Genomic DNA, 25,997 nt, shown 5'->3' with positions numbered 1-25,997 from the left:
GAAATAAACTACAACAACACGTTTTGCACTATATTCACTTTTATAAGTACACTGCTCTTTTTTGAAGTCTAAATGCGGATATAATAGTTTTCTGTGTGCCAAACAGATTCGAAGCATGTGAAAGTAATAACATTTATTACTGGGGTCATCATCACATCTAGTCAATAATCAAGTAAAAACACATTTTCTACAAAGATCTCATGTAATTAGAAATAGGCAAGAAATAAAACACTGCAGGGTGGTTTCCCAAACAGGGAATAGCTTAAGCCAGGACTAGACTTTAGTTTAATTAGAAAATATAATTAGTTTTAACAAATATGCATTTTGAGGCAAAAAAATGGCCATGTCTGAGAAACCGCCCCTGCATATGTTATTAACTATTTGAAGAGGGTCTGGAAAAGAAACAAGACCAGAGTGTTTTTGAGAGAATATTTTGTGCACTAAAAGCACAGTTTGGGCTTCCCACTGATGCCTCAATCACAAAGTTTCTACTCGACAGGTAAAGTCTGGCATGCTATTTGGAGAAATCCATTTAAAATCACTGCTAGTAAAAGTTGATGTAAGCTATGATTAGGGATGGTGGCCCTGGCACAAGTCACACAAAGTAAACATCTGAATTTGTCTAAAGTAGCCTTATGGCCAAATGGTAAAAGGAATCACGCTGATATATTCTAAAACCTCATGTGTTCATTTTGATAATTCCAATGTGTTCACCACAGTATTTATTACACAAATGCAACAAGCTACTTCTCCACTGCAGATCATTCGACTCAATCGATCAATATAATAATGACAGCAACTTGTAAACAGAGCGTGCATGAGAATAACTAGGCTCGTGCATGCTCTCTCGTGCACACGTTTAATTAGCGTTCCCTCTCAGGAGCAGGTAGATTGTTGCACATGTGCATTTTTTTTAAAAGTGGAGGGAGGTTCTTTTCTAAAATTCTGGAAAATGTTCCGCCATACCTTTAAAACTTTACATCTGAAAGTCCACTCATGACCATTCGTGTGTATCTTCTGATGCAATGCCAGAAGAGTTAAATGTCTTATCTTCAGTATGTAAGCGCTGGTGATTTCTAAAACTTGTTTCTCACATAAAACACTGACCACACTGAGGACATGCAAACGGTTTCGTGTGTTTTCTACGGGTAGGTTTTCTTCTGAAACTCTTTCCACAGTGATTACATGTGAACAGTTTCTCTCTGGTGTGAATTATCATGTGTTTCTTTACAGCGCCTTGACTTTTGAAACGGTTTCCACACTGAAGACATGAGTAAGGTTTCTCTTTACTGTGCTTTGTCATGTGTGTTTTAAGGCAACATTTACTTCTGAAACTTTTTTTACACTTATGGCATGTGAACGGTTTCTCTCCAGTGTGAATCATTGCGTGTCTCTTAAAGTTACTTTCAGCTGAGAAACTTTTTCCACACTGGAAACAAGTGTAAGGTTTCTCTCCAGTGTGAATTCTCATGTGAGTCTCAAGAGTAATTTTTTCTCTGAAACTCTTTTCACACAGATGACATGTGAATGGTTTCTCTCCGATGTGAATATTCATGTGTGTCTTAAGGTTACCTGCAGTTGTAAAACTCTTTTCACACTCATGGCACGCGTGTGGCTTCTCTCCGGTGTGAAATCTTGTGTGTCTCTTAAGGCTAGAATCATCTTTGAAACTCTTTCCACACAGATAACATGTGAACGGTTTCTCTCCGGTGTGAATTCTTATGTGTAACTTAAGGCTAGATTTAACTGTGAAGCTATTTCCACACAGATGACACGTGTAAGGTTTCTGTCCAGGGTGAATTATCAAATGTTTCTTAAGGTTACCTGCAGATGCAAAAGTCTTTTTACACTCATGGCACGTATTTGATTTCTCTCCACTGTGAATTTTCGTGTGTATATTAAGGTCAGATTTTAATGTGAAAATCTCTCCACACAGATGATACTTGTAAGGATTCTCTTTGTTGTGACATTTGATGTGTGTCTTAAGGCTACTTGGACACATATAACTCCTTTGACACTGAAGACATATGTAAGGTTTCTCTCCAGCATGAGACCTCATGTGTACCATAAGTTGAGTTGTATCTGGGAAACTCTTGTCACAATGATGGCATGCGTATGGCTTCTCCTCGCTGTGAGTCATATTGTGTTCCTCAGGGCGTCCATCTTGACTGAAACTCTTTTCACACTTTATGTCTTCTGTTTTGAGAGTTCCTTTCTGTGAAACATTATGGTTTATTTTTACAATCTGATGTTTCTCATCCACTTCATCGTGACTCTCCTTTTTCACTTCTATCATATCTAAAATGAAGACAGTAAAGAGTTAAAATTAATAAACCAGAGTGACAAAACTTTTTTGAGATTGTATGACAAAAGCAGCGTGTCATGTATCTGTTATGTGTTATCTTTCATGTAAAGTACATTATGTCATTTTTATTGTCAATATCTGCTCTTGTAGTTTAACTGTAGTAGAGCATTACATGGATCTATTATGGATGCAGAAAATTATCATCTCACAGATTTGAGTTTTTTCCCTTATGTTTCTCGAATCTAAATGCCAATTTTCTGTTTTCCTGATGTAACTACAGACACTTAATCCATTAAAGCTTTATTATTCCTCAACCCTCAAAGAAAAATATAAAAAAAATAGACACCAACCTATTTGTTCTTCAGTTTCTTCAATCTTTATTCTGCATGGTTGTGGATCTCTCATCTTCTCAAGCTCCTCTTTCATCAGCACCAACAATAAGTCATGAAGATTTCAGTTGTCACACATGAAGTGATTTCTCTCTGTGTTATTGGTGGATTGTTGTAGGAGGAGCTTCACTGAAGGTCTCAATCACTTTATGGGTGTGGCTGGAGATTTTAGAGAGGATTGGTCAGTAAAACATTCATAGAGGGATCTGTTTCAAGAGTTAATATTTGTTTATGTCAAATACACTGTACAAAACTTAAACTTATCCCTAGTCAAGATAAAAAATGTTAAATGACTTGTTGATTATAAGTTAATTATACTTAATAACTGCAAAAGGTGTACATTTTCATCTGCTTATTTCTTTAACTGGATCACAAGAGAATCTGAAGATTCTGAACATGAGGAAATTCTCAATTAGACAACAAAAAATAATGACAATGTAGTAATGTTTCATAAAACTCAAAAGTGTAATTGAAACATTCTGGATGTCAAAACTTGTTTTTACACCTGTGTGAACACGAGAGGAACTGACATACATTCAATGAAAGCCACAAAGTCATAAAAAAGTTAAGAAAATGTATTCTAGCAGGATCTATTGTAGCATGATTTGTTTCATGGGTTTTAAACTTTAACGTATCAAAATGGTTTTAACATTTTACCAGAGATGTAAAGTAATGAAGTATTTTTACTCACTACTCCTGCACTATATCAAAGTGTATAAAATGTAGTAGATTTAAAATTATGATATTATAATATAGCAAAGTTAAAGAAAAACACAAAGTAGATACTTGAAAATGTCCTTTTAAAAGCAACAGTACTTCACATCTGCATTTTACAAGCCTCATCCTATTCAAATCACAAACATTTGTGTAGCTCTTATCCTCCAAACTTACATGAAACAGTCCGAAGTGATGACGAACCACCTCCTCTGGGTAGAAATACGGGCTGTACTTCTGATTGCAGGCAAGATTCTCGATTTTAAACACACAAAAAAAAAAAACCATAGAAACGCTAAAATCGCGTCTTTTCTCCCCATAAATTTCCATAGACAGTAAAAGAAATGGACACAGCGACCCCATTGGATTCAACGGAGACAAGTGAAGTCAATTAGAAGCACGCACTTCCTGGGTGTCGAGCGTACTGCGCAGACTCAAACTGAGCTCAATGACGTGGATGTCACGTGAGCAACCTGTCTGGCAATTGTAAGTCTTCTAATTGCCGTGCCACGGGAAATCTGAATCACCTACTGAATCTTGCAGAGACGGCGAGCGTGAACAGGAGCACATTTTGGTTAGTATTCTGATTAGTAATCTCCCTTGACTTTATGCCTTCACGTCCACCCGATTGCCTCATAGTCAGTAAAAGATTGCCTGTGAGCTTCTCTCCCAGTCCATACGGTAATTTCTCTACTGTGCGACAGAAAGTTGCAGGTTATGACGCAATCGTTAGCCTATTTTTACAAAAACTGCTTCTACTGGGACATAACGTAAGATACATGGTAATGGAGCCTTTTATACATTTTCGTGTTTCTTTAGAAATAATTAATGGACAAATGGAGTCTTTAAACGCCTCAGATGTAAAGTTATTCGCTGTCAAAGTGACGCCAAAATGAATGGGAGTCAATGGGATGCTAACAGCAGATGGGTGTTCGCTAAGCAATGGCGGCGTCCAGGGAAGCTTCAATAAAATATGAAACCCTGCCCCCCTGTAAATTTCTCTCGTCTTGTCTTCTTTTGTGGGTTTACTGGCGGGTTGTAAACCGACTTTAAAGGTGCACACCGCCACCTACTGTACTGGAGTGTGACAATGATAATCTGCATGATACTGGTTAAATTCGATTTATAGACGCGGTGTTTTTAAGAACACCATTATTGCTTTTATAAACATATCAGTTTTTGTCCCTTCATTTAAAATATTACCCATTGTGAATTTATAAAATCTATGATTTGTTGAACATTTTTTGGTCCTACGCCTTTCACAGATGACATAAATTTCTACAAATACATTTAAACAACTTAACACAGTGATTGCTATCAGGATGTGAGGAGACTTTTAACCAGCATAACTAAAAATGTTTCAGGATCAAATCTGTTACCCTACCTTTAATACTTAACTCAACACTTAACAGTTTTTTTCAACGGAGTTTCAAAAGACTATAAACGATCCCAAACAAGGCATAAGGGTCTTATCTAGCGAAACGATTGTCATTTTTGACAAGAACAATAAAAAACATGCTCTTTTAAACCACAACTTTTCGTCTAGGTCCGGTCCAGCGTGACCTAACGTAAATGCGTAGTGACGTAGGGAGGTCACGTGTTACATATATAAAACGCACATTTGCGGACCATTGTAAACAATAAACTGACACAAAGACATTAATTAGTATCAGTTGACATACAACAACATAGGAACGGTCCTATTTCAACACACTTGTAAACACTGGGGCGGAGTTTCGCGTTCGTCCTCTGTGACCTCTTGACGTCATGACGTATTGCGTGGGGTCACGCTGGCGCATCACGACCGGATCTAGACGAGAAGTTGTGGTTTAAAAGTGGATATTTTTTATTTTTCTTGTCAAAAATGACAATCGTTTTGCTAGATAAGACCCTTATGCCTCGTTTGGGATCGTTTAGAGTCCTTCGAAACTCCGTTGAAAAAAACGGTTAAGTGTTGAGTTAAGTATTAAATGTTGGGCTCTATTAAAGTCCATTAAAATGAGAAAAATCCTGCAATGTTTTCCTCAAAAAACATAATTTCTTCTCGACTGAACAAAGAAAGACATCAACATTTTGGATGACATGGTGAGTAAATTATCTGGATTTTTCTTTTAAGAAAATTGACTATTCCTTTAAACCGGGACTACACTTTAGTTTAATTAGGAAATATAACTAAAAACGTTACTTGTGTGTGCATTTTGAGGCAAAACAACTGGCACTTATGTATTCTAATCCCTGTCTGGGAAAACCGCCCCTGTATATGTTTTAACTATTTGAAGAGGGTCTGGGGTCTTATAGACCACCAAAAAATAACATAAAAACAGAAGTGCAGTAACAAAGCAATGCTTGACACATCAAAACTGTTTTAACAATCGAAACACATTAAATCTCTTTTGAGTGTGAATTTTTAGGTGTAATTTCCACAGCCCCTGCGGCCAATGTTTATTCTTGTGAAAAACTCTTTCCATAAGCAGTTCACAAATAAGCCCGGTACACCCCAAAAGATAATTGGGCTGAATTTGGTTAGCTTAGCTTAGCACAAAGTCTGGAAGTGAATGGCTCCAGCTAGCATACTGCTCCCAATGAGTGACAAAATAATACAACATTTTTCTATTTATGTGTTGTGATTTGTATAGTCACACCGTGTACAAATAACAAGGTTATATGAGACACAGCCATCTTTTAACAGTTTACATACTGGGAACTATATTCTCAGAAGGTGGGGCACTGCTACGTGGGCGGAGTATAGTTCCCAGTATGTACACTGTTAAAAGATGGCTGTGTCTCATATCAGCTTATTATTTGTACACGATGTGACTATACAAATCACAACACATAAATAGAAAAATGTTTGTGTTATTTTGTCACCTTTTAGCAGTGAAAGTAATGCAGTAACTGTAATTTATTCATTTGTGACAAGAGTATGCAGCAAACCTAACAGCAAACCAACACAAACCTCAGTTTTTTGATAATTTTATGTATTAAAAAGAATACAATATTGCATTTTTTATTTATTACAAATAAATGTAAACTGCTATAAAAAATATATTTTCTCCTACAGATACTTCAGTTAAAAAACATTAAAGTGTCTTCTTTAAAATAAAACCAAAATTAGGCTTCTAGACAAAAAAAATGCCAGAGTTATATTAATTTGAAGGTGTACATTATCTTTTCATCCCCCCCCCCCAAAAGGGCTGCGCCGGTTAAAGGGTTAGGGTTATTTTTACTTCTGAAACTTTTTTACACTCATGGTTTGTGAACAGTTTCTCTCTGGTGTGAATTCTTGTGTGTCTCGTAAGGTCACCTGCAGATTTAAAACTCTTTCCACACAGACTACATGTGTAAGGTTTCTCTCCAGTGTGAATTCTCAAATGTTTCTTAAGGGTACCTGAGGTTGTAAACCGGTATCCACACTCATGACACGCGTGTGGTTTCTCTCCGGTGTGAATTCTTGTGTGTCTCGTAAGGTCACCTGAAGATATAAAACTCTTTCCACACTGAAGACATGTGAATGGTCTCTCTCCAGTGTGAATTCTCATGTGTGTCTTAAGGCTAAATTCAACTGTAAAACTCTTTCCACACAGATGACACTTGTAAGGTTTCTCTCCGGTGTGAATTTTCATGTGAGTCTCAAGTTTACTTTTAAATCTAAAACTATTTTCACACAGATGACATGTGAACGGCTTCTTCTCGCTGTGAGTCCTATTGTGATCCTCAGGGCGTCCATCTTGACTGAAACTCATTTCACACTTTATGTCTTCTGTTCTCAGAGCTCCTTTCTGTGAAACATTATGGTTTATTTTTACAATCTGATGTTTCTCATCCACTTCATCGTGACTCTCCTTTTTCACTTCTATCATATCTAAAATGAAGACAGTAAAGAGTTAAAATTAATAAACCAGAGTGACAAAACACTTTTGAGATTGTATGACAAAAGCAGCGTGTCATGTATCTGTTATGTGTTATCTTTCATGTGAAGTACATTATGTCATTTTTATGGTCAATATCTGCTCTTGTAGTTTAACTGTAGAAGAGCATTGTATGGAGAACACAGTCATTCAATCCACTGAAGGTTGCTTTGGATAAAACTCTTTTCAATCTAATTCTACTGAAACTATTATGGATGCAGAACGTTATCATCTCATGGATTTATGTTTCTCAATACCAATTGATTATTCTTAAACCATGAATAATAAAGATTGAAAAACAGACACCAACCTATTTGCTCTTCAATTTCTTCAGTCTTAATTCTGCATGGTTGTGGATCTTTCATCTTCTCAAGCTCCTCTTTCACCAACACCAACAATAAGTCATGAAGATTTCAGTTGTCACACATGAAGTGATTTCTCTCTGTGTTATTGGTGGATTGTTGTAGGAGGAGCTTCACTGAAGGTCTCAATCACTTTATAGGTGTGGCTGAAAATTTTAGAGAGACTTTGTCAGTAAAACATTCATAGAGAGATCTGTTTCAGGATTTAATATTTATTTATGTCAGATACACTGTACAAAACTTAAACTTATGCCTAGTCAAGATAAAAAATACAAAATTGAAATGACTTGTTGATTATAAGTTAATTACACTTAAGAATTTAAGTGCAAAAGGTGTAAATATTCATCTACTTATTTATTTAACTGTATCATAAGAGAATCTGAATATATGAAAAGGTTAGACACCAAAATTAATGTAACAATGTTTCATAAAACAACTTTAAAGAGTAATCAAATTGAAGTTGTTTTTACACCTGTGTGAACACGAGAGGAACCGACATACATTCAATGAAAGCCACCAAGTCATAAAAAATTTCAGAAAATATATTCTAGCAGGATCTATTGTAGCATGATTTGTTTCATGTGTTTTAAACTTTAACGTTTCAAAATTGATTAAACATTTTACCAGAGATGTAAAGTATTGAAGTATTTTTACTGACTACTCCTGCACTATATCAAAGTGTATGAAATGTAGTGGATTTAAAAGTTTGATATTATAATATAGTAAAGTAAAAAAAAAAAAACACAAAGTGGATACTTGAAAATGTCCTTTTAAAAGCAACAGTACTTTACATCTGCATTTTTCAAGTCTCATCCATAGGTCTCATCCTATTCAAATCACAAACATTTGTGTAGCCATTATCCTCCAAACTTACATGAAACAGTCCGAAGTGATGACGAACCACCTCCTCGGGGTAGAAATACGGGCTGTACTTCTGATTGCAGGCAAGATTCTCGTTTTTAAACACTTCAAGAAACCCCAAGAAACGCGTCTTTTCTCCCCATACATTTCTCTCGTCTTGTCTCGTCTTCTTTTGTGGGTTTACTGGCGGGTTGTAAACCAACTTTAAAGGTGCACACCGCCACCTACTGTACTGGAGTGTGACAATGATAATCTGCATGATACTGGTTAAATTCGATTTATAGACGCGGTGTTTTTAAGAACATCATTATTGCTTTTATTAACATATCCGTTTTTGTCCCTTCATTTAAAATATTACCCATTGTGAATTTTTTAAATCTCTTGTACTCCTCTAATATATGATATTCTTACCTGCTGATACCTCACACGTCATTAAGCTCCACTGTCTCCGTTTTCAGACACAGATCAGATGATCACAAAGACATGTATTGTGTTTACCTATGATGTTGCACTGAGCCTATTATGTCCAATTCTTAATCTTGTAAATATTGTATATTCCTTCCTACTTATGAGTGCTATTATTTTGCTTTAATTTACTTTGTGTGTTATAAAAATATCTTCCCTTCATAGTCCCAAGATATCTGCCACTTATCTTTGCATTCTTGTTTAAAAAGTAATTTTCCTTCCACCCTATCAAACTATCAAACTCAGTCAATATTTAAGTTATCAAGTTTCTATTTTCACAGAATGTAATAAATAAATACTTGTGATGGGGTTTCACAGGCAGGGTCACAATGATTTGGTGTATGAAGCTAAAGGTTTTTGGGTTAAGGTTCATACACACAATATAATGTTTGTTTAATCTTTGTTTAAGAAATTTGTATTTTCTCTGAATATTTGATTGCTGTACTATATTTATCAATTAAATTTACATTTGCGCAAATATATATATATATATATATATATATATATATATATATATATATATATATATATATATAGCTTTTTTGACATTACAATGTTTAACAGTGATTCTAGAACAGATGAAAACAAATTATATACATCAAATAAAAAACAAAGACCATTTTTTTTTTTAATCTACGAACAATGTGTTGTGCAAGAGTGTCATCTAGCGACATTATAGATCTCCGACTAAATACTGATCAAACAAATCCCAAGCTTACTAAAATGTTTTGAACAGCACAAAGTGCCAAATTGATCCAGATCAAAACCCAGAATGGATTTTGTGATCCAATCCAAATTCAGATTCAATTTATTTTGAACAACCCATTTTGAAATTTTGATCTAATCCGATAGCTGAAATTTAAATGGATTACTTTTGAACAACTTCCCTCAACTCCTAGACATTTATAGGCTAATAGTGACCAATAACATAATATTTTTATTAAAAACCCAAAACACATCAGCAACTACTGTTAAAACAGCTTGATGAATATTCAGGATGGCAAAGATGCAGCCTTTCATCGCCTCTAGAAAGATCAAAGATTATCTAAAATGATCTGTGAGTGCTGTGATATCTGATTGAAGTTAACCTGTTTGCAAGTCCCTATAAAAAGCAGCATTGTTGAACACAAGTGTTTCAACAAAACGACTCCAAACACCCAAGCAATGAGGCAAAATCTTGGTTCCAGACAAAAGGATTGAGGTAATGGAGTGTCCAGCTCAATCCCCTGATCTCAACTCCATTGAAAACTTCTGGGGTTACAATAAAAATGCAGTTTTTGATGCAAAACCTTAAAATTGACCGGAACTATGGATCCTGGGCTGAAATATCTGTTTCTAGGTGACAGAAGTTGGTTGATTTGATGCAGATGTGCAGCAGTTATCAACAACAATGGTAATGAAACTGAAATTAGTAATTTAATAGCTTAAAGTGATGTTAAATCTGTGTCTAAAGAGAAAAATGTTGACACAGCCTAATATTAATTTCTTTGATTCCATTTTAGAGAACAAGACAGACTTGATAAAATAGTAATGCGTTGAATGTGTAATGTTTTCAATACATTTGAAATAAGGAAATAAACTATAACAACATGTTTTGCACTTTATTTACTTTTATTAGTACACTGCTCTTTTCTGAACACAAGTGTAAATGCAGATATAATAGTTTTCTGTGTGAGAAAAACAGATTCAAAGCAAGTCACAGTAATTTAGTACTGGGGTCAGCATCACATAGTCAATAATCAAAAACACATTTCTAAAAAGATCTCATGTAATTAGAAAAAAATCATGAAATAAAGCACTGCGAGGTGGTTTCCCGAACAGAGATTATCTTAAACCTGGACTACACTTTAGTTTAATTAGGAAATATAACTAAAAACGTTACTTGTGTGTGCATTTTGAGGCAAAACAACTGGCACTTATGTATTCTAATCCCTGTCTGGAAACCGTCCCTGCATATGTTTTAACTATTTGAAGGGGGTCTGGGGTCTTATAAACCACCAAAAAATAACATAAAATCAGAAGCGCAGTAACAAAGCAATTCTTGACACATCAAAACTGTTTTAACAATCGAAACACATTAAATCTCTTTTGAGTGTGAATTTTATGTGTAAATTCCACAGCCCCTACAGCCAATGTTAATTCTTGTGAAAAAAACTCTTTCCACAAGCAGTTCACAAATAAGCCCGGTACACCCCAAAAGCTAATTGGGCTGAATTTGGGCAGATTTTCTCCCTTGCGACAATCCTAGGTAAAGTCTTTGTGGTTGAACCGATTATCTTATCAGATTGTCCTGTGGTGCGTGGTGTGTTAAGAGCGTCTGAATCTGCTTGGAACCGTTGGAGGTGCTCCGATTGCAAAACAGAAATATTCAACATGTTGACTATATATGATCAGAAATCTTTTTATGTGGGGGAACCTCAAGGACAAGCGCACACGCATGCTGTAGATTGTCATGTGAAACAAAACGATACCCAATCAGAAAACGAGCTGATAGAAAATTTGCCATTCTTTAATAACATTTGTGTTGGTATTCCTGTAAGTACAGATGTCTTAAAGGAACACACCCACATTTTGGGAATTTAGCTTATTCACCGTATCCCCCAGAGTTGGATAAGTCCATACATACCTCTCTTATCTATGTATGTCCCGTAATTCTGTCTGACACAGCCTCCGCTAGCTTAGCTTAGCACAAAGTCTGGAAGTGAATAGGTGTGTTTGAGATCATCCGGCGCTGCGCAGACCGATCGGCGAGGTTTGCCGCTTGCAGTCGAGGGAGGAGCTGAAGACGGAGCCGTCAAGCCAGACACCTGCTGCTTGCCGTAGTGACGTGTGCGCCATGTTTCCTTGTTTTTAATCGCAAAGGAAGTGAATTAGATGCTGAATTTGATAAAAACAAACCTTTTAATAAAAAGTTGCAACCAGAAACATTTTATATCGAATATTTTAATTGCTGCTTATACTGTATACCCGAAAATAACGGGAAACAAGCCTATATTATTAAAATACCAATAGAGTTTGTTATTTTCATTTTTATTTTATTACACGACACAATATAACATATTTAAGCATATTAAAGTGTTTTTCCTGTTTTAAAACATGAATTTATAATGTTTATTAGTGGAACTAAAGGTTGGATTAAACTTGAAACGCACGTGATCGTTGTCATCAGTGAGGCGACCAATCACGTAAAGCTGTTACGTCATCACAACTCCGGGCAGCCGCTCTGGAGAAGCTGCACCGGCTGAGCTAGCCGGCTACTCTCGAAACGCTCTCGCGGTACTTAAAAACCATATGACACAGTCACGTGCCTGCAGCGCCGGCTGAAGTCGGACAAAAATACTAACCGGAATGCACTGCTTCAAGTCAGCCGCCGATCGGTCTGCGCAGCGCCGCATGAAGTCGAACACACCTAATGGCTCCAGCTAGCATACTGCTCCCAATAAGTGACAAAATAACGTGAACATTTTCCTATTTATGTGTTGTGATTTGTATAGTGACACCGTGTACAAATAACAAGGTGATATGAGACACAGCCATCTTTTAACAGTATACATACTGGGAACTATATTCTCAGAAGGTGAAGCACTGCTACTGCGGAGTGATTTGCACAACTCTGACCGAACTCTCTGCTCCTCACCAGGGGCTTCTCGGGTGCTGCGAGCAAATCACTCCGCCCAAGTAGCAGTGTCTCATATCACCTTGTTATTTGTACACGGTGTGACTTTACAAATCACAACACATAATTAGAAAAATGTTCGCGTTATTTTGTCACTTATTGAGAGCAGTATGCTAGCTGAAGCCATTCACTTTCAGTCTTTGTGCTAAGCTAAGCTAGCAGGGTCTGCGTCAGACAGAGTTACAGCACGCAGGGAGATGTGAAAGGTATGTATGGACTTATCTAATTCTGGGGGATACGGTGAATAAGCTAAATTCCCAAAATGTGGGCGTGTTCCTTTAAAACCTTTTAGCAGTGATAGTAATGCAGTAACTGTAATTTATTCATTTGTGACAAGAGTATGCAGCAAACCTAACAGCAAACCAACACAAACCTCAGTTTTTTGATAATATTATGTATTAAAAAAAGAATACAATATTGCATTTTTTTATTTATTACAAATAAATGTAAACTGCTATAAAAAAATTATATTTCCAGCTACAGATACTTCCGTTAAAAAAAACAAGACCAAAATTAGGCTTCTAGACCAAAAAAATGCCAGAGTGATATTAAATTGAAGGTGCACATCACCTTTTCACCACCCCCCACTCAAAAAGGGCTGTGCCGGTTAAAGGGTTAAGGTTAATTTTACTTCCGAAACTTTTTTTACACTCATGGTTTGTGAACAGTTTCTGTCTGGTGTGAATCCTTGCATGTATGTCAAGGCTACTTTTAACTCTGAAACTCTTTCCACACAAATCACATGTGTAAGGTTTCTCTCCAGTGTGAATTCTCAAATGTTTCTTAAGGGTACCTGAGGTTGTAAACCGGTTTCCACACTCATGGCACGCGTGTGGTTTCTCTCCAGTGTGAATTCTTGTGTGTCTCGTAAGGTCACTTGTAGATATAAAACTCTTTCCACACTGAAGACATGTGTAAGGTTTCTCTCCGGTGTGAATTCTTATGTGTGTCTTAAGGTTAAATTCAACTGTAAAACTCTTTCCACACAACCCACATGTGTAAGGTTTCTCTCCAGTGTGAATTCTCAAATGTTTCTTAAGGGTACCTGAGGTTCTAAACCGGTTTCCACACTCATGGCACGCGTGTGGTTTCTCTCTGGTGTGAATTCTTGTGTGTCTCGCAAGGTCACTTGAAGATATAAAACTCTTTCCACACTGAAGACATGTGTAAGGTTTCTCTCCAGTGTGAATTCTTGTGTGTGTCTTAAGGTTAAATTCAACTGTAAAACTCTTTCCACACAAACCACATGTGTAAGGTTTCTCTCCGGTGTGAATTCTCAAATGTTTCTCAAGGTTACCTGTTGATACAAAACCCTTTCCACACTCATGGCACGCGTGTGGTTTCTCTCCGGTGTGAATTCTTGTGTGTCTCGTAAGTTCACTTGAAGATTTAAAACTCTTTCCACACTGAAGACATGTGTAAGGTTTCTCTCCAGTGTGAATTCTCATGTGAGTCTTAAGGCTAAATTCAACTGTGAAACGGTTTCCACACAGATGACACTTGTAAGGTTTCTCTCCAGTGTGAATTCTCAAATGATTCTCAAGGCTACTTGTAGATACAAAACCCTTTTTACACTTATGGCACACGTGCGGTTTCTCTCCATTGTGAATTGTCATGTGAGTCTCAAGTTTACTTTTATAATTGAAACTCTTTTCACACAGATGACATGTGAATGGCTTCTTCTCGCTGTGAGTCCTATTGTGATCCTCAGGGCGTCCATCTTGACTGAAACCTTTTTCACACTTTATGTCTTCTGTTTTCAGAGTTCCTTTCTGTGAAACATTATGGTTTATTTTTACAATCCGATGTTTCTCATCCACTTCATCGTGACTCTCCTTTTTCACTTCTATCATATCTAAAATGAAGACAGTAAAGAGTTAAAATTAATAAACCATAGTGACAAAACACTTTTGAGATTGTATAACAAAAGCAGCGTGTCATGTATCTGTTGTGTGTTATCTTTCATGTAAAATACATTGTCATTTTTATTGTCAATTTCTGCTCTTGTAGTTTAACTGTAGTAGAGCATTGCATGGAGTCATTCAATCCACTGAAGGTTGCTATGGATAAAACGTTTTACCTGATGTTTCAATCTAATTCAACTGACAGCAAAATCAGCAGTGTTAAATCAACACTGCTGGTGTTTATATGAGTAACACCAGAGCTGGTGGTCACCATATACACCAGCAGTGTTGATTTTGCTGAGCTGAATCTATTATGGATGCAGAAAGTTATCATCTCATGGATTTATGTTTATTTTCCACTCATGTTTCTCAATACCAATTTTTTAGGATTATTCTTAAAACCATGAATAATAAAGATTGAAAAATAAAAACCAACCTATTTGTTCTTCAGTTTCTTCAGTCTTTATTCTGCATGGTTGTGGATCTCTCATCTTCTCAAGCTCCTCTTTCACCAGCACCAACAATAAGTCATGAAGATTTCAGTTGTCACACATGAAGTGATTTCTCTCGGTGTTATTGGTGGATTGTTGTAGGAGGAGCTTCACTGAAGTTCTCAATCACTTTATAGGTGTGGCTGGAGATTGTAGAGAGACTTTGTCAGTAAAACATTCATAGGAGGTAGGGGTGCACAGAAATTTCGGCGGACAAAAATTTTCGTCCGAAAATGGCATTATCGGTTCCGGGCCTAAAAAAACAGCTGAAAACTCAAGCAGAAAATGAATATAACCCCCCTTCACCAATCCTTGAGAAAGCGCTTCGGTTTCCCATTTCATACTCCCTCAGAAGCACGCACTTGCACTATACTTTTACTTTTATACTTTTAAAACCGGGCATGTTTTCGTCATTAGGATGCAATTGTTTTAAACAAAGCATGAAAGCCCTCGCTTGACACTAGACCCATCGTAAAGTCTGTTTTTTTTATTCTGAGTGATTTTTTGTGTGCGATGAGACAGCCCAGCAAACACAGAAATGTTCCCTTAACATTCCTATTTGGTTAGTTTTTTGGAAACTAAATTAGAACGTTCTCTATAGTTAAATTTATAATAACCTTAAGAGAACGTTTCCTGCAGGTTATTTTCAGGTTTAATTTATAACCTACGTACACGGAACGTTCCCTGTATGTTATTTTTAGGTTTCAATTTATAACCAAAGAGAACCTTCCCAGAACGTTCCCTGAAGGTTATTTCTAGAACCTTCACAGAATGTTCCCTGTAAGTTTTTTAAGATATAACAAATAAAACTTTTATAATGGATGGCCTTTACCAGGGCAACTTGGTAAAGCTCCCAGGGCAGCGAAGTGAATGCCTACTTTCCTGGCTAACCAACAGGGAACGTTCTGGGGAAAAAAAAAACTTGTGCTGGGAACCAGAAATTGTTAGCTGGGAGAGCCCTCTCACATGCCAATCATATTGCTTCTATTGAAGCATGATTTGTTTCATGTGTTTGAACTGTTTAAAAACACTGTTTTACTCACTACCCCTGCACTATATCAAGGTGTATGAAATGTAGTGGATTAAAAAGTATGATACTATAATATAGCAAAGTAAAAGTAAAAGAAAAACACAGCAGATACTTGAAAATGTCCTTTTGATAGCAACAGTACTGTATACCGTCATTTTACAAGCCTCATCCTTTAATGACAAACAATTGTGTAGCCCTTATCCTCCAAACTTACATGAAACAGTCCGAAGAAATAACGAACCACCTCCTCGGGGTAGAAATACGGGCTGTACTTCTGAATGCAGGCAAGATTTTCGTTTTTAAACACTCCAAGAAACGCTAAAATCGCGTCTTTTCTCCCTGTCATAAATTTCTCTCGTCTTGTCTCGTCTTCTTTTGTGGGTTTAATGGCGGGTTGCAAAACAACTTTAAAGGTTCACACCGCCACCTGCTGTACTGGAGTGTAGCGAAGCACGCTTCATGAGGCTTCGAAACATTTACGAATCTTTTGTTTCGAATCAGTGGTTCGGAGCTTGTTTCAAACTGGCCAAAGTCACGTGATTTAAGCAAACGATGCTGCATTACGTCATAACTGTTTCGAAATCCGACGATTCACCACTTGGGGGAGTTGATCACAAATGACCAGTGACCATATGACCAGATGACCATAACACTACCAATTTGTCTACTTATTGTTTATAGATAGATTTAATGACAAAAATGTGCAGAATTAAAAAGAGAGTTCGTTTTAATTATGTTTTTGCCATAATAAAACTAAAAACACAGAATACACGTTTAATTATGTCTGAATTAAATTAAATAATTTAATTTCCTTAAAAACATTTTTTAGAACAATCTTGCTATTATTTTGTAAAAAGTGTAAAATTTTTGGACAGATCTTGCTGCTTTTACACTATTTTGACAAGCAGATGTCGCCAGCGTGAATGGTGTTTCGAACGCTTCGAAAAACTGAATCAATTTGTGAAGCAATTGGTTCAATTGATTCGAAGCTTCGAAAAGCTTCGTTTCTCCCATCACTACTGGAGTGTGACAATGATAATCTGCATGATACTGGTTACATTTTATTAATTAACGCGGTGTTTTTCAAGAAACTCATTATTGCTATTATAACATAACCGTTTTTGTCCCTTCATTTAAAATATTACACATTGTGAATTCTGTAATACCTATGTCTTGTACTTCTCTTATGATATTTTTTACTGATGATACCTCATACGTCATTAAGCTCCACTGTCTCCGTTTTCTGACACACATCACAAAGACATATTGTGTTTAGCTATGATGTTGCACTGAGCCTAGTATGTCCAATTCTTAATCTCGTAAATATTGTATATTCCTTCCTACTTATGATTGCTATTATTTTGCTTTAATTTACTTTGTGTGTTATAAAAATGTCTTCCTTTCATGCATTAGTCCAAGATATCTGCCTCTTATCATTGCATTCTTGTTTAATAAGCGATTTTCCCTCCACCCTATCAAACTATCAAACTTACTGTTATGTTGATATTATTTAGTTTAATTGCTTCTTTGGCCATTTGATCATTGCCCTGAATCCCAATATGGGCTGGTACCTAAAAAATAAAAATAAAAAAGCGAACCAATATTCCCACATTAAAAACTCGAAGACTTAATAGAGATGCCATTGAATCTGAAGATATTAAAACCTCCTTTACAGATCCTCAATCCATTTAAGAGCCATAGCCGCTAATTCTGCAGTGTACACTGACGTTGCATTAGTTAATCTTCCTTTGTTTCCATACTTAAGACTGATGTAAAATTTCTAGAAAAGATGCATTGTTGTAGTTGCAATTTTTAAATGTTACAATTTTATTGGTGTGTGTAAGAGCTCAAGTATACAGTATGTCACTGAGATGGTGCCTATGAAAACTAACATCACAGATTTCAAGCATTCATTTCACTATATGATTTCCACCGCTGACATTATTTATATTTAAGTTATCAACTTTCTATTTTCACAGAATGTAATAAATACAAATTAATACTTGTGATGGGGCTTCACAGGCAGGGTCACAATGATTTGGTGTATGAAGCTAAAAGTTTTAAAAGGTTAAGGTTCATAATTTGTGTTTAATCATTGTTTAAGAAAGTTGTATTTTCTCTGAATATTTGATTACTGTACTATATTTTTCAATTACATTTGCACAATATTCTATATTTATAGCTTTTTTGACATGACAATGTTTAACAGTGATTCTAGAACAGATGAAAACAAATTATATACCTCAAATAAAAAACAAACACCAAAAATATTTTTGAAATCTACAATGTGTTATGCAAGAGTGTCATCTTATAGCTACAGACATTGTCGGTCTACTGATCAAACAAATCCCAAGCTTACTAAAATGTTTTGAACAGCACAAAGGGCTGATTTGATCCAGATCAAAACCCAGATTGGATTTTGTGATTCAATCCAAATTCAGAATCCATTTTTTTTAAACAACCCATTTTGAATTTTTGATCTAATCCGATAGCTGAAATCAAAATGGATTACTTTTGAACAACTTCCCTCAACTCCTAGACATTTAAAGGCTATAGGGACCATAACATAATATGTTTTATTAAAAACCCAAAACACACACAAAAAACCAACTACTGTAAGTGTTTCAACAAGACAACGACTCCAAACACCCAAGCAATGAGGCAAAATCTTGGCTCCAGACAAAAGGATTGAGGTAATGGAGTGTCCAGCTCAATCCCCTGATCTCATCCCCATTGAAAACTTGTGGGGTTACAATAAAAATGCAGATTCTGATGCAAAACTAAAAAATTTCCAGGAAATGTGGATCCTTGGGCTGAAATATCTGTTTCTAGGTGTCAGAAGTTGGCTGACTCGATTTAACACAGATGTGCAGCAGTTGTCAACAACAATGGTTATGCAACTAAATTTTAGCAATTTAATAGCTTAAAGTGATGTTAAATCTGTGTCTAAAGAGAAAAACGTTGACTGCTATTTTTTTAACAGCTTGATTTTAATTTATTTGATTCCATTAAAAAGAACAAGAAAGACTTGATAAATTAGTAATGCTTTGAATGTGTAATGTTTTCAAAACATTTGAAATAAGGAAATAAACATGTTTAGCACTTTATTCACTTTTATTAGTACACTGCTCTTTTTTGAACACAAACATGTGACAGTAATTTCCTACTGGGGTCATCATCACAGCTATTCAATCAAGTAAAAACACATTTCTAAAAAGATCTCATTTAATTAGAAAAAGTCATAAAATAAAACACTGCGGGGTGCTTTCCCGGACTAGACCTTAGTTTAATTAGGAAATATAACTTGTTTTTTCATTTCTTATGAAAACATTACTTGAGTGCATTTTTAGACAAAACAAATGGCACTGATGTATTTTAATCCCTGTCTGGAAACCGCCCCTGCATATGTTTTAACTATTTGTCATATAGACCCCCAAAACGACCATGAAACGGAAGCGCAGTAACAAAGTAAGTTTTCAAAATCGAAACACATTAAATCTCTTTTGAGTGTGAATTTTTGGGTGTAATTTCAAGCTTTGCAGCCCCTGCAGCCAATGTTTATTCTTGTGAAAAACTCTTTCCATAAGCAGTTCACAACTAAAGCCCAGTACATCCCAAAAGATAATCGGGCTGAATTTGGGCCTCTTTTACCCCTTGCGACAATCCTAGTTAAAGTCTTAATGGTTGAACCGATTATCTAATCAGATTGTCCTGTGGCGCGTGGTATGTTAAGAGCGTCTGAATCTATTCGGAAATGGCGGAGGCGCTCCGATGTCTGAGGGTCGCAAGAGAAAAAGTGTCTACAAATTGTATGACAATAAGAGAAAGGCCTCTGAAGAAAGAAACAAGACCAGATTTTTTTGGGGAGAATATTTCACATGCTGGCGTGTGCTAAAAGCACAGTTTGGGTTTCCCACTGATGCCTCAGTCACAAAGTTTCTACTCAACAGGTAAAGTTTGCCATGCTATTTGGAGAAATCCATTTAAAATCACTGCTAGTAAAAGTTGATCTTAGCTATGATTAGGGATGCTAGCGCTAGCACAAGTCACACATGGAAAACATCTCAATTTGTCTAAAGTAGCCTTATGACCAAATGGTAAAAGGTATCACGCTGATATCTTCTAAAACCTTGTGTTCATTTTGATAATCCCATTGTGTTCACCACAGTATTTATTACACTAATGCAACAAGCTGCTTCTCCACTGCAGATCATTCGACTCAATCGATCAATATAATAATGACAGCAACTTGTAAACAGAGCCTGCATGAGAATAACTAGGCTCGTGCATGCTCTCTTGTGCACACGTTTAATAGGCGTTCCATCTTGGGAGCAGGTTAAGTGTTGCGCATATACATTTTTAAAAAGTGGAGGGCAGTTCTTTTCTAAAATTCTGGAAAATGTTCTGCTATACCTTTAACACTTTACATTTGAAGGTCCACTCATGACCATTTGTGTGTATCTTCTGATGCAATTCCATAGTAAACAAATTACTGCACAGAAGAGACGAATGTCTTATCTTCAGAATGTACATTTAGTCATTTAGCAGACGCTTTTGTCCAAAGCGACTTACAAATGAGGTAAACAATAGAAGAAATTATAGCAACACAAGAACAGCAATACATAAGTGCACTGGAAATAGTATCAAGTCCAACACAGTATACAGTCAGGTGAAAAATTAGGACACCCCATTACATTTTCTGTTCTTTATTAAGAAATACTTACACATCACTGGTTTTCATTTTCAAGTGATTTAATTGCAAGTAAACCAGAAAAACTGACCTAGTGTTACTCATTAAACAAAAGATTTAAAAAAAATTCTCAGGAGGAAAAAGTCAGGACACCCTGCCCACTAATAGCAAGTGTTACCCCCTTTGGCTGAAATTACTTTAGTGGAACGCTTCTTGTAGCCATATACCAGGCTCTGACATTGGTTTGAGGAAAGTTTGCCCCACTCCTCAAGGCAAAATTATTTTAGCTGTGAGATATTTGATGGGTTTCTTGCATGTACAGCCCGTTTCAAGTCAGCCCACAGAATCTCAATGGGATTCAGATCTGGGCTTTGACTCTGCCATTCCAGTACTTCTATTTCGTTTTCAGCCAGTTCTTGGTGAATTTACTGGTATGTTTTGGGCCATTGTCCTGTTGCAGGATCCAGTTCCGCTTCAGCTTTAATTTTTTACAGATGGTCTCACATGTACCTCAAGCACCCCCTGATACACAGTGGGATTCATGGTGGATTCTATGCTGGTGAGCTGGCCAGGTCCTGCTGCAGCAAAACACCCCCAAACCAGGACACATCCACCACCATGTTTTACAGTTGGTATGAGGTTCCTTTCTAGAATGCTGTATTTGGTTTACGTCAAACATGTCCTCTGTTGCTGTGTCCTAATAATTCAATTTTAGACTCATCTGTCCAAAGAAAATTATTCCAGAAGTCCTGGGGCCTCATTTATAAAACTTTGCGTAGGATTTGCGTCAGAAGTGGCGTACGGATAAAACATAGGACGAGCGTACGCACAGAAATAATTGGATTTATAAAACCGTGCGCACGCACATCCTACGCATTTTTCCCTTAATAAATCACAATCAATTCTAAATGTAGCGCAGCTTTTGCGGCTTCATGACACGCCCATAGTTGTCCATAAATAGTCCGTGAAACGCCCACAATTTAATATGCATTGATTGCGAAATCATGGCAAACACAGAGAGGAAATCAAAAAAACGTAACTTCACTCAATGTGAAGTAGAAGTTATCGTTGGCGAGGTGGAAAAGAGGAGAAAAATGTTGTTTGGAGGGCACAGTGTGGGCATTACTAATGCCAAAAAAGGCACTTGAGTGGCAAACGGTGGCAGACTCCGTAAATGCTGTAGCCTCACAACCTCGGACTGTGGCCGAAATAAAGAAATGGTCGGACATCAAAGTCGAGGCACAAAAACGTCTAGCACTCCATCGCCAGAGTGTGTCTGCCACGGGTTGGGGAAAGGGGACATTGTTTAGCGCAAATGTAATTTCTTGTTGCTTTCTGAATGGTTTAGACATACGCCATGCATTGTTTTATCAAAAATAAAACACAGTAAAGGCATATGCATGAATACCATAATTCCGTAGATTATGAAGATATGGTTTACTATGAAAACAACTTTCCCCAGTGGACAATTAATACATCTATCTATTTATTTATCTATCTATCTATATATCTCCTTAATTATCTATCTATCTGTCTATGTAATTGCATCTATATCTGCTCCGCCAGAATATCAGTTTTGTACATTATTTCGTTCTGTGAACTATATTCTTTATGAGGATGAATTGCACAACATGCCAATATTATTGCAGAACATATTTCACTTTTCTTTTAGCAAATATATATGTGTTCATTTGAATTTCTGTTGTAATTTTCGATATCTTTATTTTTTTGTTTCACTGCTGATCGATCAAACGGGTGTTCGTGTAAGGCTGTTAATTGTAAGACTTTTGCTTTGTGAAGTCTTCATGTTATTTATGAGAGGCACTGTTGTCACTTTCACGTGTTTCTTCCATCTGCCGACTGTGTCGCCATTTCTCATTTCACCCGTTTTTGTGCGTACGCCTGGGTCAGAGCTGCAAGTGTAAGGTTTCTCTCCAGTGTGAATTCTCATGTGAGTCTCAAGGGTTATTTTTTCTCTGAAACTCTTTTCACACAGATGACATGTGAATGGTTTCTCTCCGGTGTGAATATTCATGTGTGTCCTAAGGTTACCTGCAGTTGTAAAACTCTTTTCACACTCATGGCACGCGTGTGGTTTCTCTCCGGTGTGAATTCTCATGTGTAACTTAAGGCTAGATTTAACTGTGAAATTCTTTCCACACTGAAGACATGTGTAAGGTTTTTCTCCGGTGTGAATTCTCATGTGTAACTGAAGGCTAGCTTTAACTGTGAAACTCTTTCCACACAGATGACACGTGTAAGGTTTTTCTCTGGTGTGAACTCTCAAATGTTTCTTAAGGTTACCTGCAGATGTAAAACTCTTTTGACACTCATAGCACTTATGTGATTTCTCTCCACTGTGAATTTTTGTGTGTATATTAAGGTCAGATTTAAATGTGAAACTCTTTCCACACAGATGACACATGTAAGGTTTCTCTCCAGTGTGAGTTCTCATGTGAGTCTCAAGTTTACTTTTAAATCTGTAACTCTTTTCACACAGATGACATGTGAATGGCTTCTCCTCGCTATTAGTCCTATTGTAATTCTTAGGGCGTACATCTTGACTGAAACTCTTTTCACACTTTATGTCTTCTGTTCTCAGTGTTCCTTTCTGTGAAACATTATGGTTTATTTTTACAATCTGATGTTTCTCATCCACTTCATCGTGACTCTCCTTTTTCACTTCTATCATATCTAAAATGAAGACAGTAAAGAGTTTAAATGAATAAACCAGAGTGACAAAACTTGTTTGAGATTGTATGACAAAAGCAGCGTGTCATGTATCTGTTGTGTGTTATCTTTCATGTGAAGTACATTATGTCATTTATATTGTCAATTTCTGCTCTTGTAGTTTAACTGTAGTAGAGCAATGCATGGAGAACACAGTCATTCAATCCACTGAAGGTTTCTTTGGATAAAACACTTTCAATATAATTCTACTGAATCTATTATGGATGCAGAAAGTTATCATCTCATGGATTTATGTTTATTTTCCTTTCATATTTCTCAATACCAATTTTTTAGTATTATTCTTAAACCATGAATAATAAAGATTGAAAAATAGACACCAACCTATTCGTTCTTCAGTATCTTCAATCTTTATTCTGATTGGTTGTGGATCTCTCATCTTCTCAAGCTCCTCTTTCACCAGCACCAACATTATGTCATGAAGATTTCAGTTGTCACACATGAAGTGATTTCTCTGTGTGTTATTGGTGGATTGTTGTAGGAGGAGCTTCACTGAAGGTCTCAATCACTTTATAGGTGTGGCTGGAGATTTTAGAGAGACTTTGTCAGTAAAACATTCATAGGAGGTAGGGGTGCACCAAAATTTTGGCTGTCCAAATTTTTTAGCCGAAAACGGTATTATCGGTTCCAGCCTTAAAAAAATACAGAAAACGCAAGCAGAAAAGAATATCACCCCCTGATCCTTGAGCAAGCGCTTAGGTTTCCCCCTCCATACTCCCCCAGAAGCACGCACTCACATACTTTTAATGACTTTTATACCATAGTCTGTATAAATACTCGATTCTGATTGGCTAGAAGGTGTGCATTAAAACAGTTTAATGCACAGGTAGTTCCAGTCAGTTTGATTACAGCTATCTGACACCATATTTACAATGTAAAAAATCTGACTCATCCCTAGATGAAAAGATCAAGATAAAAAAATTAATTACTTGTAAAGTCAAGTTGATTTAAGAATTTAAGTGCAAAAGGTGTAAATATTCATCTGCTTATTTCTTTAACTGGATCGCAAGAAAATCTGAACATGTGAAAAAATAATGACAATATAAAGATGTTTCATAAAACTTTAAAGTGTAATCAAATTGAAGTGGTTTTTAGTGATAAAATGTAATGACACATTCTGGATTTCAAAACTTGTTTTTACACCTGTGTGAACACGAGAGGAACCGACATACATTCAATGAAAGCCACCAAGTCATAAAAAAGTTCAGAAAATGTATTCTAGCAGGATCTATTGAAGCATGATTTGTTTCATGGGTTTTAAACTTTAACGTATCAAAATTGTTTTAAAATTTTACCAGAGATGTAAAGTAATGAAGTATTTTTACTGACTACTCCTGCACTATATCAAAGTGTATGAAATGTAGTGGTTTTAAAAGTATGATATTATAATATAGTTATGTAAAAGAAAAACAAAGTAGATACTTGAAAATGTCCATTTAAAAGCAACAGTACTTTACACCTGCATTTTACAAGCCCCATCATACTCAAATGACAAACATATGTGTAGCTCTTATCCTCCAAACTTACATGAAACAGTCCGAAGTGGTAAACCACCTCCTCGGGGTAGAAATACGGGCTGTACTTCTGATTGCAGGCAAGATTCTCGTTTTAAACACTCCAAGAAACCCCAAGAAACGCTAAAATCGCGTCTCTTCTCCTCATAAATTTCTCTCGTCTTGTCTTGTCTTCTTTTGTGGGTTTACTGGCGGGTTGCAAACCAACTTTAAAGGTGCACACCGCCACCTACTGTACTGGAGTGTGACAATGATAATCTGCTTGATACTGGTTACATTCTATAACGCGGTGTTTTATAAAAAAAAAAAAAACGAATTATTGCTATTATTAACAATAACATACCCGTTTTTGTCCCTTCATTTAAAATATTACCCATTTTGAATTCTGTAATACATATGTCTTGTAGACTACTTCTCTAATGTATGATATTCTTTCCTGCTAATTCTTTCCTGTACACTGAAGTTGCATTAGTTAATCTCCGTTTGTTTCCATACTTAAGGCAGATGTTAAACTACTAGAAAAGATGCATTGTTGTAGTTGCCATTTTTAAATGTTACAATTTTATAATGTGTGTAAAAGCTCAAGTATACAGTATGTCACTGAGACTGTGCCTATGAAAACTAAAGTCTCAAATCTCATTGTGAGAAAAAGCACATTACAGATTTCAAGCATTCATTTCAATATATGATTTCAACCGCTGACATGATTATTTATATTTAATTTGTCAAGTTTATGTAATAAATACAAATAAATACTTGTGATGGGGTTTCACAGGCAGGGTCAAAATGATTTGTTGATCTTTTTAGACATGACAATGTTTAACAGTGATTCTAAAACAGATGAAAACAAATTATATACATCAAATAAAAAACAAACAAAGATTTATATAAAAAATATTTTTGAAATCTACAAACAATGTGTTGTGCAAGAGTGTCATCT

At 36.2% G+C, this 25,997-nt stretch overlaps 1 protein-coding gene across 1 annotated transcript; it reads right to left on the bottom strand.

The window, feature by feature from the left end:
* Positions 1-118: 118 nt before the first annotated feature.
* LOC135768779 (uncharacterized) lies at positions 119-25,229 on the bottom strand. The gene is made up of 7 exons (XM_073814092.1): positions 25,071-25,229; positions 23,868-24,065; positions 22,680-23,489; positions 13,251-14,535; positions 9,557-9,573; positions 6,617-7,270; positions 119-2,298 (listed from the first exon to the last, which is right to left on the bottom strand). Exons 2-7 carry the CDS (start codon positions 23,953-23,955, stop codon positions 1,091-1,093), a joined length of 4,062 nt encoding a protein of 1,353 aa, XP_073670193.1. The 5' UTR covers positions 23,956-24,065; positions 25,071-25,229; the 3' UTR covers positions 119-1,090.
* Between the last annotated feature and the right edge of the window lie 768 nt (positions 25,230-25,997).

Source organism: Paramisgurnus dabryanus, chromosome 3 (genome assembly GCF_030506205.2).
Source record: "Paramisgurnus dabryanus chromosome 3, PD_genome_1.1, whole genome shotgun sequence".
Taxonomy (NCBI): domain Eukaryota; kingdom Metazoa; phylum Chordata; class Actinopteri; order Cypriniformes; family Cobitidae; genus Paramisgurnus; species Paramisgurnus dabryanus.
This window is presented reverse-complemented; position numbering and strand designations above follow the sequence as displayed.

Bases quoted from the DNA above. Each gene is read 5' to 3' on its own strand.
- LOC135768779 (XM_073814092.1), bottom strand. From the start codon at position 23,955: ATGTTGGTGCTGGTGAAAGAGGAGCTTGAGAAGATGAGAGATCCACAA. The intron at 23,490-23,867 runs GTTGGTGTCTAT...TCTTCATTTTAG, and splicing joins AGATACTGAAGAACGAATAG to ATATGATAGAAGTGAAAAAG. The intron at 2,299-6,616 runs TTTAACCGGCGC...TCTTCATTTTAG, and splicing joins AGTAAAAATAACCCTAACCC to ATATGATAGAAGTGAAAAAG.